This window comes from Kwoniella bestiolae, chromosome 6 (assembly GCF_000512585.2).
Source record: "Kwoniella bestiolae CBS 10118 chromosome 6, complete sequence".
Lineage (NCBI taxonomy): Eukaryota > Fungi > Basidiomycota > Tremellomycetes > Tremellales > Cryptococcaceae > Kwoniella > Kwoniella bestiolae.
The window spans coordinates 326,919-339,374 of NC_089246.1; the positions used below are offsets into that span (position 1 = coordinate 326,919).

General features: G+C 47.1%; 4 protein-coding genes across 4 annotated transcripts; 1 reads left to right on the forward strand and 3 right to left on the reverse strand.

Annotated features, from left to right (window-relative positions):
* Positions 1-986: 986 nt before the first annotated feature.
* I302_107334 (uncharacterized protein) lies at positions 987-5,619 on the reverse strand (the record flags this gene model as incomplete). Its single annotated transcript, XM_065870441.1, has 12 exons — positions 987-1,168; positions 1,265-1,288; positions 1,350-1,458; positions 1,569-1,796; positions 1,958-2,111; positions 2,180-2,298; positions 2,432-2,514; positions 2,633-3,950; positions 4,051-5,151; positions 5,228-5,318; positions 5,386-5,538; positions 5,603-5,619. The coding sequence occupies 12 exons, from the start codon at positions 5,617-5,619 to the stop codon at positions 987-989; spliced, it is 3,579 nt and encodes a 1,192-aa protein (XP_065726513.1).
* A 566-nt stretch (positions 5,620-6,185) lies between these two features.
* Positions 6,186-6,841, reverse strand: I302_107335 (uncharacterized protein; the record flags this gene model as incomplete). The annotated part of the gene is made up of 3 exons (XM_019193536.2): positions 6,186-6,524; positions 6,576-6,621; positions 6,696-6,841. 3 exons carry the CDS (start codon positions 6,839-6,841, stop codon positions 6,186-6,188), a joined length of 531 nt encoding a protein of 176 aa, XP_019045013.2.
* A 480-nt stretch (positions 6,842-7,321) lies between these two features.
* Positions 7,322-9,303, forward strand: I302_107336 (uncharacterized protein; the record flags this gene model as incomplete). The annotated part of the gene is made up of 8 exons (XM_065870442.1): positions 7,322-7,394; positions 7,454-7,464; positions 7,555-7,700; positions 7,760-7,777; positions 7,855-8,110; positions 8,256-8,714; positions 8,953-9,086; positions 9,171-9,303. The coding sequence occupies 8 exons, from the start codon at positions 7,322-7,324 to the stop codon at positions 9,301-9,303; spliced, it is 1,230 nt and encodes a 409-aa protein (XP_065726514.1).
* A 680-nt stretch (positions 9,304-9,983) lies between these two features.
* I302_107337 (uncharacterized protein) lies at positions 9,984-12,413 on the reverse strand (the record flags this gene model as incomplete). Its single annotated transcript, XM_019193534.1, has 8 exons — positions 9,984-10,141; positions 10,250-10,357; positions 10,553-10,900; positions 11,055-11,164; positions 11,243-11,328; positions 11,531-11,872; positions 11,992-12,149; positions 12,203-12,413. 8 exons carry the CDS (start codon positions 12,411-12,413, stop codon positions 9,984-9,986), a joined length of 1,521 nt encoding a protein of 506 aa, XP_019045011.1.
* Between the last annotated feature and the right edge of the window lie 43 nt (positions 12,414-12,456).

A 12,456-nucleotide genomic window follows, 5' to 3' on the forward strand; every position in this document is an offset into this window, starting at 1 on the left:
GTGTCCTTTCAAAGTATTGCAAGTGGTCGAGCCCCCTCGGTTGCTCGAAGACAAGCTGCACTGGATTTGGCGATGATCCTTTCAGCGACAGGTGAGGCTTAGGAGGCAGTGCATATCTGGGCCGAACATGATGTATAGATACGTCACACACGAGATCAAGACTCTCTTATGCATCAGAGATCAATTCTGACTGCCTGCTGTCCCTTTTACCTACTGCATCACTCGAACAGCACTGATCCTGGCTGTCACGTTCGTCAGATAGCAATTCTGGATCGTCCGATATCGTACCAGCCATTCAAGTCTGCCAGACGAAAGTTACAGTACAGCTTTACATCATTCCGATCGTAAAACCCATAATTGGTGTAGCTTTCGGAGCCCTAGTTGCTGAGGACTGTGCTGTCCTGCTTGCTCTCTTAACGTCGAGAGGCTCGACATACGATAGTATGTCATCACTTATTGCGTCAAGATGGATATAGTCGGCATATCCCTCGCGACCTCGGCAGTGGAGTTGTTTGTCTGTGAAAGATGTGTACAAAGATCCAGCAAGTCGATCCAAAACATGTTATACAAAATTCAATCTCCAGTGAAATAATGAAATTACATGAAAAGCCATGAGATCATCTTTAAATCATACACAATCCTCCCTATGCGTCAAATGCCAAAATGCATGAATGATCATATTCCGTATCTTTGCACAGTACGATACAGTACATCATAAATTATCTATATCATATCTCATTCCCGTACGTTTCCAATTCTTCTTCTCCGGATGGACTATATATCCCGAGAGATGCAATGTACCAGCACCGTCTACGCTTATGACCTTTCTCTTCTTCCCCTCGAATTAGATCACCACGTTTCTTCATCTCGCCAAATTGTTGTGCTTGTGCTTATCGTCGTGGTTGGGAAAATCCTTACAACACACCTTGACTGTTATATGGAAAATCACCATTGGCAATCAGTAACCGCACCAATTCAGATAAAGGCTAAACCCACCTGTAATACTGGAAAGTATCGTACAACCTCGTGTAATTACTGCCCGTCGAGCTTACTATCAGTCTCTCAAGGTACGAATCGACAGCTTGGGTCGTTAAGCCCAACTGGAATCTCTCTCTGAAATGCGTTGAGGTCTGTTCGCCGAATAGTGCGAAACAATCTAGCTTGGAGTCTAATAGAGCAAGTCATTGTGATCAGCAATTTTCCTTACATCTAGACAATCTAGAAACGCCGATCCTTCATATTGCATGATAAAGATAAGGCTTACTCTTCTCCATCAGTTCGACAATTGCTATTTCCACTATCAGCTCCAGTCGCTTTCTAGTGATAGTGATGAATCCGCGGCAACTCACTGATCAAACTATCAGAATGCTTTCTGGCAGCTTCGAAACCCTCCTTGAACAGTTTCTTGAAATACAGATACCCAGGACTATCCAATCCACCCATTATATCCACGTATTCCTACAAAATAGTAAAAAACTCAGCCAATCAGTTCTCTTATTCCCATTTTCTACCGGTTGAATCTTATAGATGATGTGGCAAAGGTATTTATCAGAGTGTGACCAACTCACAAGTGGCATCTTGAACGGAGCAGCTTCGAACCCCATATTCCCCGGTGAGTTGGATAACATAAATCCGAAGTCGATATGTATCAGATGACCATCATGATCCACCAAGATATTTCCATTATGTCTATCTTTGATTTGCAGCAGATAGGTTACGATCGAGTATCCAGCTAGGGAACGTATAAAGTTGCGCTGAGCACGGAGATAGCGGCCTGAATCGGGTTTGCCGTATGTCTATGGGAAGTAGGATGTTATCAGTATTTGAGGCTTTATTCGACGCCTAACATGTATCTTGAAGCAGAGGGGTGGCAGCAACGAATATTTGGCAGGATATGACGGAAGAAAGGATGCTTTATGGCAAAAGTGGCAAATGGGAATAAGGTGAAATTACTCACATTGACATAATGGTCCTTCAACGAAACATGACCTATCACCCCACCCTCCGCCAACCTCTTAGCATACTCCCCCTTCTTGATGGAATGCACAGAAACAGCATCCGTGATCGTTTCGACCAGACCGGACGTCTCCCCAGTGATCAATATACGGAAACTATCAAATCGCAAGATATCAGCTTTGGAGATCTATACTAAACAGAGATGTAAGCAGACAGGACTCACAATCTAACCCAACATTCACATTTCTCATCTTTCCATATCCTGCTGAACCTCTCGATGAGCTGAGTGGCCAGTTGCTCTTGTCGGAGATCCGCCCCGGTCTTCACGATCACGGATATCACCTATTGACGGAATACCATGATCAGCCAAGCACACAAGCACCAGATCAGGGTTGAGGAATGGTGTTAGAATGGACAGAGCAGTCAGGTTTGTCCGTAGCATGCTCCGGTGCAATCGAGAGGAAGTTCGACTCACATCCCAATTGGCCAAATGACCCCAAGGCGAACTAGCTCTTATCCTAGATTTCTTCGCTGTCCAAGATTCCTTGAACACGGCAGCTACAACACATCAACAAAATCAGCCTCAAAATCCCATCTCATCCCTCCTCAATCCATGTCTCATAAGATCATACCACCAGTCACAAGACTATGGGCATGTATATCACGTAAAACCTACCAGAAGGATCAGCCTTATTCAATTCCCTCCTCACAATCCCCTCATCCTCCGCCGTCTGTCCATTCCCACTTCCATCGGCACTATCGTTCTTCCCATCCTCCCTAGAAGTCGTAGCGACCTCCACGCCCTCAGGTCGATCCGTCATCCTAGCTACCCGTTCTTCTTCAAGGGCCATCATCTCTTCCATAATCCTCTCTCTGATAGCAGCAGCCTGAGCAGCAGCAAGTTTCAATTTCCCACCTGCAGCTTCCGTCTTGGGACCCTCGGAAGTCGAGGTCGTGGTTGGGGGTTTGCCGATTATCCATCCTGTTCCTGGTATCCAGGATGACGAACCCTGATTCGGCTGTGGGCCGTTGCTTGTGTCCTGAGTTGGAGAGACCAAGGACGCATTGAGTTGAGCGAGCATCACTGCTGCTGTGCGCATTCGCTCTGAATAATCTTCGAGGGTTATCGCCCTTTTGGCTGGGGGTTGAGACCCCTCCTGATTCAAATTAGGAGAAGAAGGGATAGACCGAAGGGCAGCTTGAGAAGAGGGTATATCGAGATGATCGTCGCCCAATGGTGAAGTTACGAGATGCTGATTTACGTTTGATAGAAGGTCGGGCGTCTTAGGTAGGTTCGGTGAGTTCAGTAAACCATTGCCACCTAACGAGGATCGTCTGGAAGGGAATTCTGATCCCGAACCTTTCTCCCAAGCTACCATGTCTAATTGCTTGTTCTTTGGCGCACTGGGTAGAGGTACACTCTCCGATAAGTCGGGTATCGTATCGTGCACAGACAACTTCGCTCCGTACAGCTGCTCTACAAGGTCCATCTCCTCTATCTCATCTGGGGTGATGTCTGTTCTTGATAATTCGAGTTCTTCCTCGGATGATTCGATACGTGGTACAGAGGCTGGCATGGGCGATCCAAAAGCTGGACCATCATTTCCTCCGAAGCCCAATGCTAGTCCGTTGGATGATGTTAAATCAGGTGTGCCGGGTGTCATGACACCTCTCATCGAAGTGGGATCGGGGTGATTCAGCTTTCTCCTCTTCATATCCTCCTGCACAACGATTTTCTTCAATAGATCCCTATTCTCTCTTCGGGTTGGGTCAAAATCCAAATCACCTTCTAAGATCTCCACGTGAATGAGGTACGGTGCTCTCTCTGCTGAGTTGAGTACCACAGAATCTCCAGGTGATATCCTTACGACCCTTGCATGGGCTTTCGAACGTACTCTATCTCCACCTGGGCGCGATTTCAGCGGATGCCCAGCTGAAGTTTCACCACCTTTCTCGTGGCCATGATCTGCTGCACACCACAGAGGCATACACACCTATCAGGTTCATAATGGAGATCAGCCTTACTCTCACTATCAGAGCATTCCTCCCAGAATATTGACGGTGGTATTCTCGAAGCAAGGAGGGATGACTCACCTCAGCAGGTAAATTATGATTCAAGCTTGTCAATTCCGCTCTCAGCGCACTAACTCTAGCCGGCTTGGGAATGACCAACAACCTATTACTGATATCCTCCAACAACAACAAGAACCTGACTTCACTCCTGCAATAATGGCTCCTCAACAATTGACGCTGAGCATCGACGCTGTATGTCGCTAGGATAGCTTCAGGCGGGGGAGGTCTATCGAGAGGATATAGTCTGTTGGAATTTGCTGATCGGGATACTGGTAATTCCGGTACGGAGTAGAATGGCTGGTGGGTGGACTTGGGTGGTGTATGAGTATGAGACAGAGGTTTACTTGGTCCAGATATCGTTTGGGGTTGGGGGAGTTGACCGAATGGGTCTGACCCTTTCCTTGGTCGTCCCTTCGCAGCTAAGGGATTAGGGGAAGGTGATCGAGATGATGACGACAAGTTGGGTGTAGTTGAAGAATGGGAATTCTGCAGGTGAATCATCGATTGAGGATGTTGTGAGTGGGGTAGAGGTGATAATGATCTCTTGATTGTAGAGGCAGCCTGAGTTTGATTGGTATCTTCATCCTCCTCTGAATTTCCTTCTTCCTCTTCTGCTCCATTGGTATTGGACCGTTTATTCCACCTATTGGGAGACGAGAGATCCGCTCCTCCAGATTGATCCACTTGAACCATTGATCGTCCACTTGCGTTCACCCCAATATCATCTCTCGGTCTTCTACCCTGCGTTATCGCCCAATCGCCCGCCAATTCTACTAACCCGCCCATACCGGGCGTACTGGCCAATATCACTCCCATACCCACCAATGCCGGGGGTATATGGTTATTCACTCTGACAGCTGCGCCAGACGTTGAAGATTTCCCGATCCCACCGGCCGAGTTGGCTGATGAAGCTGTCAGAGCTAGACCTCTTGAGCTGGATGAGGGCGACATGGAGGGTGATTGGGGTAATGATCTGTATGGCGATCTGGATGGTTCGGGTGGATCTCCGAATATGATCTCATGGCATTTATGCAGGATCCGCTGGCAGATCATGAAAGGACGGGGGTTGGTGATTCTGGATGGAGTGAGGTCTCGAAGGGCAGCTTGCATGAACCAGAATGTCTGGATATTCGATGAAAGAGTCAGCTACACAATGCTGAATTTCATTGATTTATGAGAGGGAAGATGGGAGACTCACAAGCATGGCAGAATGCGTACTCTCCTCTGCTCTTGATAGTATGAAAGATTCCAGAGCATTCGATTGCGTAGGATAGGTCAGCAGTAGATGACTAGCATCCAGTGAGATCAAAGTCAGTCAAACCCTGTTCGAGGTGATTTGCTTGAACGGGAACATACCATATCTGAGGCCAATAAAACTCGACTTCCTCTGGTGGCATCTTCTTCATCCTCCAGCAGAGGTAATGCGATATACCTATATTATCGGGATATGTCTTTAGGTATTGCATAGCTAGGGAGACGGAGAAGTATGGGGAGAGGAACAGTCGGAGGCTGACGGGTCAATATCAATCAGCTTGAATCCTTATTATGCTGCCAAGAAGCTGCGTGAACGTACAGTAGCGCGTGGGACATGTTGGATGGAGGGGATGCTAGGCTGCATCTAGCTGTTGGAGCTTGAAGGGGATTCCAGCGTCGGGGGGTGATGTGATCGATGTTGTTGAGTTGACGGAGCGTGTGGAGGGAGATTCACGTTGCGATGTCAGATGGCTCCCTCCCTTTGAGCGACAAGTCTGAGATTGGACACGTCGCTTGTTGTCTGGCAGAGAACAGGGTGTATCTGGGGATGATCAAGTTGTAGGGATGATATATAATGTTACACGATGGATGATATGAGGATGATAATGGTGAGACATGAAATGCATGATATGATACCAGCAAATGATGATTTCCCATTTCACCATTTCACCTTTGACGCGTACACTCACTCGGTTAACGTGGATCACAAGTACTCGAGGTTGGGGGAGCGTTCCATCTATGGCTAGGCCGTGTTATCCGATCATTCAACTCGGTATGCTTCATGCTCCTGCCAAGCTTGCAGAGACATGCAGACCATTGTGAAGAACAAAAAGTGAGACCAGTCAAGTACGGTAGTAGCGATGCACTCAGAAGAGTAATGTATAATACAACATATATGCATATCACTTGTTACCCAGTGGTCCAAGCTCATCACCATCACCGCTATCATCACTTTCACTGGCCCCATCTCCCTCATCTCCTATCCCAAACTTACTTGTCCCCTCTTCTTCACTGATCTCTTCATCTTCTATTGGACCTTTACGCTTCCCCTTTGCTGATCTCCTATGTTTCCCGATACCCAGTATACTCGATGCTTTACTGGGGAGATGACTCAGTGGTAATGGGTGGTTATCAGAGTAAGGGAGTGGTGTAGGTTGTTGTAGTTCTGGGATCTCTTGTAACGCATGAGTAGGGAGGGAGTCGGTAGATGCGTTATCGTGTGTGAATGTTGTTGCTGGGGGCTTTACTTGGATATCAGCAGTGATTTCACTGAAGGAGCAGTAGAGACTTACTCCGTCTTCTGAGAGTCGTATACCGGTCGGTGCTCTTGATGGAAAGCTGAAGCGTCATCGAGAGACGTGAGCTATATTTCATTTCTCCTCGCGAATTCCGAGAGGAGACTGTAAGCTCACTGGAGAGGTAGAGATGTCTGTTGTTCGCTATGACCCCTCCTACGCCAGTATATATATCCTCCACAAGCCATCATGATCAACAGTAGTGGGAAGAAGTAAGAGAATGGGGAAGGTGGTTGATCGCTCTCATCTCGTGTGATGATCATCTTTTCACTCCTCTCCTTCTTTCACCTGATCAGAGATGCTTGTCTTGTTATATGTGCTTGTTGGTGACTGATGCGTTGGACATATAGTCAAGTAGTCAATGCATGAACATCTATCATCTTCGCAACTTTCTAGTCATAGCTGGAATTGTCCACGTGGCAATGACATACTACCTCATATATCAATTCGACGCGATCACCGAAATATACCATTGTGCAAGTTAACGTTACTTCTTTCTTCGTCTACCAACCTATCTATCCTTTTCTTCTTCTCATTCCATCTGTTCATTCTCACCATCATATCCACTCATTCCTACATACACTCACCCACGTCCATATACTGGACCATACATACTATCCAAGACGTATCAACACGAACATAGGGCATGACGGCTGATAGGTGAGTCTACTTTCCCATATCTCCGGCAATTCCGGCTTTCTTCTATTGTCGATCGTATATTCGCTGATGAGAATGAACAACAAATGATCAGCCGTCAGGCTCCTTATGATGGGCCTTGGACTAGACGAGCTAGACTGACTGACGAGTGGCTGAGTCGTAAGTGCAACTCACCCCTATACAATCAAACACAAGCTGATCAGTCGTGTATATTGCAGAGCATAAAGTGGTTAGTGGATCTCTTGCTCCCGATGAACAAAGAAGTGCTGCCTCCTATATTGGCATTTGAAATGCTTACATCTAGTCTAATCTGCTATAGGTTGTATCGGCCACTACTGCATCGTTATTATCGACTTTTGCGGGCTTTCCGCTAGACTCGCTCAAATCTCGATTACAATCCAGCCGAGAGAATGTGTCGATACCCAGATTAGCAGCAGAGGTAGTAAAGGAAGAAGGTATAGGCGGGTGAGTTGTTTCTGATCAACCTGGTGTCTCAGGATGGTGCTGACTTCCTTAATGCATAGGTTATGGAGAGGGTTCCCGTAAGCTAACTCTTTTGCTGTCACCAGTCGTTTCAGTCGCAAACCTCATGAAGCTAACACTCTGAGATATAATTTAGACTACCTCTTATAACGATCTCGATAGTCCGTACGATATCATTCACCATCTACACCTCCACCAAACGTATACTCAACTCCGTACCATCGACATCGTCCTCAGGCACATCATCAGAAGGCCAACAACCCTGGCTAGATCTCAAACTTGGATTGTTCACTCGGGATACCGCGTCTGATATAGCTGTTACCAGTTGGTTGGCGGGTGCGGCGAGTGGGTCGGTGGTTTGTGTTGGATCTGCGCCTTTTGAGCTGGTCAAGGTGAGCTGGGGTACTTCCTTATGATTCTATCGTAATGTCTCGTTGTTCGGAATCATCATGAAAATCAGATCATACCATTCTCGTCTTCCCCTCAACTGCACTTTCATGTGATCTATTGCTCCTTCGCTAATCCCGTGGCCCACAGGTCCGACGTCAACTAGAGTACCAAATCTACCGTGACACCCACCCAGAGCTCTATCGCCCTAACCCCCCTCCCTCTGCCGGTGCATCTCTCCCCACTAACCCTACACCCGCTCCGAAAGCTCCAGCATTCGTCCCTCCAACAACCATTCAAGCAGTCAAGCTCATAATCAACTCCTCAGGGTATAGGGGACTATATACAGGCTGGAGATTACATTTCATCCGAGATACTCTTGGTACAGCCCTGTATTTCGCAGAATACGATGTCATGCGATATCATCTCGGTAGATCAAAATCCCCCTCTCAAGGAGGGGAGGGAGGAGATATAGGAAGTGGAGCGAAGGCTGAGATTCAAGGGGATGTACCGAATTGGGCGAAGGGGATCCTACCAAAGAGTATGATTCCGTTTGTTTGTGGGAGTTTGGCGGGGGTGAGCAGTTGGGCGTTGATTTATCCTGTTGATGTGAGTGTGTTTTAAGGATTGAACGGGTCGTGATGGTTGATGACTGATGTTATGTGGTGTGATCATCTGTATAGGCTATCAAGGTAAGCTATTGTTATCTCTCTTGGACTACCACTTGATAAAGTCCATGGAGAATTTCTTGGACATTTGACAGCTTCATTCTCAATATGTGTAGACACAGTCCTGTTCAGACGTAGAATTCTGACTGAAGCCTTTTCGTTTTTTTTCCGATATACAGACAAAAGCCCAACAAAGGGGACTATCAGGCCTCGAACCTCGTACCCCCTGGGTCCAACTCAAGAGATTGGTAAGGGGAACAGATAAGACCAACCCCAAACCCTGGTTAATGGGTATCGCGAGGCTATACAGAGGGTGAGTACAATGGGCTGCTCAGCTTCAATAATGCGATACCTCTCATATCGACGACGTTAGCTGATCTTGTTGAGATGTATCTAGCCTGGGTGTATCGATGATTCGGTCGATGCTCACTCATGGGCTATTGTGGACGATCGTAGATGCTGCGGGGAATTGGATAGAGACTAAACCTTTTGAAAGGCTTGCGAGAGCGACTTCGGGTGAACTCAAGTAGCGGTCCTGGCAAGCGCACATATCAACTTGTTTGTCAGGTCAGCTCGTGTGGTTGAGATATAGATCGAAAATACGCCGAAAGATCGGACGACCGATCGATTGATTGATTGATTCATTGATTCATTCGACGAAAAGGGCACAGTCGGCGATCGGACGCGTATGGGAACCGGACAGGACCCATCCACATCGATATCAGCTTTAGCAAAGAGGTAAAGCGGGAAGAAGCAAACCTGACAGAATGCGGAACTGGAAATTAGACTTGAGAGAAGAAACTAATAAGGAACAAAGGCTGAAAGTGACAACTATGTCCACGCTTGACTAGGGATATCTTGTAGCTAGTATTGGTTCGTCGCATCCTCATCTTCATAATCATTATCATTATCAACTCATATCGCATAATCAACACAGATGTGTATAATATAGAATATATAAAGTAAAGTAAGTAGCTCATAATGCACCTTGCACCTTGCACCTTGCACCTTGCACGTTACACCCGGCACCTTGCATACAGCTACAAATGATTATGCATCAAAGTGTGCACCATGTGTGTAAGTTCTTTTGTATATACAACTAACCACTGCTTTATATGCTATATGATTGTACTGCGGCATCCATCAGATCGAATCCAGATGGCTCTATTTGATCATATCTCAGCTGTTCCTAGATCGTTATGTGTGTACCCTACAGCTGCTCCTCCTGCCAAGTAGTCTCGCTCCACTCCTTCGTACCCATCTGACTCAACCTACTAACGCACCTAGCAAACGCGAATAGCTCCTCGTCGCCCTGGAATATCGATGATGCACCAATATCGCTTGATGTCAGGCCGAGCTCTTCCATCACTATTCGTTTGAACAAAAGCATGTGTTAGATGGGATCATGTTTGTACCCAAACCCAAAGCGAGAAAGAGAAAGAGGGAAAGAGAAAGAGAAGAGGAAGAGTGACATACCACTCTTCATATGTTCGTCTTCGGCTGCTTGACCGTGTTTGTCCGAGAATATCTGGAAGATTGGTACTTCGGAGGAAATGAATATCTTGGTCCGGTTTTCGTAGCATGCTAGGGTGGGATTTATGCAGTCAGCTTTGGGACTCAAACACCATCATTAGGATAAGTACCCTCCACCCTCCATACGCGCAACAAAGTCTATCCTGAGTCACCCCCACCCCTCAAATAACTTGATCTCTATCCCTGCGATTCACCTCAACGTCCAATCCACCTCCCCCATCCCTCACATAACGACAAACAACTCACCATCAATAAACGTGATAAACCTCCTCGCCTGATCCCTCTCACTAAGCCCCAACTTAGGTACATTCTCCACAAATAGCGTCCCGAACCTCCCCGTCACCTCCAAATAGTCAGCAGCGGATAACGGTCGATTACACAGATCGTCAAAACTGAATCGCGCGATTGACCCGGACGATTCGGGTACAACGAGGTTCCGACCCCAAAGGGGGATTTGCTTGTTGTGTGTGATTTCTGTGGAGATGGGGTCGGCGGAGCATAGGGAGTGGAAGAGCTTGGTCATTTCGGATTGGACAGGGGGGGTGAGAGGGGAGAAATAGACTTTGGATAGGGCTCGGGGGATTTTCCTGTAGTCTGTTGTATATCATGGGGTAGTCAGCAAGACTGGTATCTTGCATTCCATATTAAATCTGTTATTCGGATCAAATCATTTGTCGATGAATTGTTAAGTACCGGTGTGATGTGATGTGGTATCGAGCAAGGTAGGAAAGAGCATTGTACCACCCACCCGTTCCTGAATCCAGATCAACCACCTCGAACCTCTCTTTTATCAGTTCTATGGCTGGTATAAATGATTCTCTCTGTAGGCCATTGATGTACAGCTCATCAGGATGACGACTACGGCGGAAGAAGTCGGGGGATCAGCTGATGATCCACCGAAATCGAGGAGGAACGGCTACTTCGGGTTACACTCACTTAGACGTCATCACACAAACCACACCGTATGACATGAGCCTCTCTAGTAACTGTCGAAGGATCATGGCCGTTACTATATCTGTGACCTGAAAGAGTTGAGACAGTCAGCGACAGCTACAGTGGCATTCTCCTATCATGATCGTTCATACTCCCATTCCCTTTCCTTCACTTTTACACCGAAGATGAATCTCAACACCGGCGGTTCTCCATTCCCATTCAACCCTATTCCTGATCCAAACTCCACAATCTGCTCTTCTGTCTCCATATAACGCAGCAATCTACACTCACCTGGAACTCATCAAAACACAGCACCCTCCCCTCCTCGGCCAAACTCCTAGCAACCTCAGGCATAGCGTCCTTCTTCCCCAAACCCTGCATTTGATACTTCTTAGTCACCGCATGCTGCCGCTGAAGCACATCAAGCATGAACGAATGGAAATGTATCCTGGTCGATCCATACCCTCCTTCCTTAGTAGATTTGAATTGGGAAGGTAGGGTCGAGTGGAATAGGTCCATTAGCATGGTTTTGCCTGTTCCGACTGAACCGTATAGGTATAGTCCTTTGGGTACTTTGTCGAGGGGGATGGAGGGGGGGTGAGAGGTGGGGTGATGGCCTAGGAGACGGGAGAGCTTTGTATGGAACATGAGATCAGTCTTGTCTCATGGCTTCCGCGAGGGTGATAATGTCTCATTGAGAAGGTGGGAAGGGATGGACAGATGACCTTGGGTAGAGTAGATGAAAGACTTACAAATCCGCCTGATTGCTTGACTTCCTCTGGTAGGGCTCCAGGATCATAGTGTTCCAAATCCTTCCACAGCCTGTGCAGCTTTTTGATTATCTCCTTCTGACTTGGATCTTCTCTCAACACTTTATCCTGTATCAAATGCGTATACCTCGTCATAGGGTCTAAACGGTAGCTCAGCTAAGTGATCTGGGGTTGTATAGCAGCTGGGACTTACCTTTGAATGACGCCCTAGCTTCTGCTGCGTGGGTAGATAGTGTATGAGGAGGCGAGACATGTTCGTTCTTCCGTCTTGTCGTTGTATGTAGACTATACCGCTGAGCTGGATTGATACTGACAGGCCGGAGATAAAAACGAGCTGGTCCGGATAAGAGTCTTGCTGGTCTTGGTAAGGCTGCTCTTGCAGCTAGAATAGTTCGGTGAGGCATGATGTGGTTTGTACACTGCGATGTTGTTTATGTGGTCCTGCCA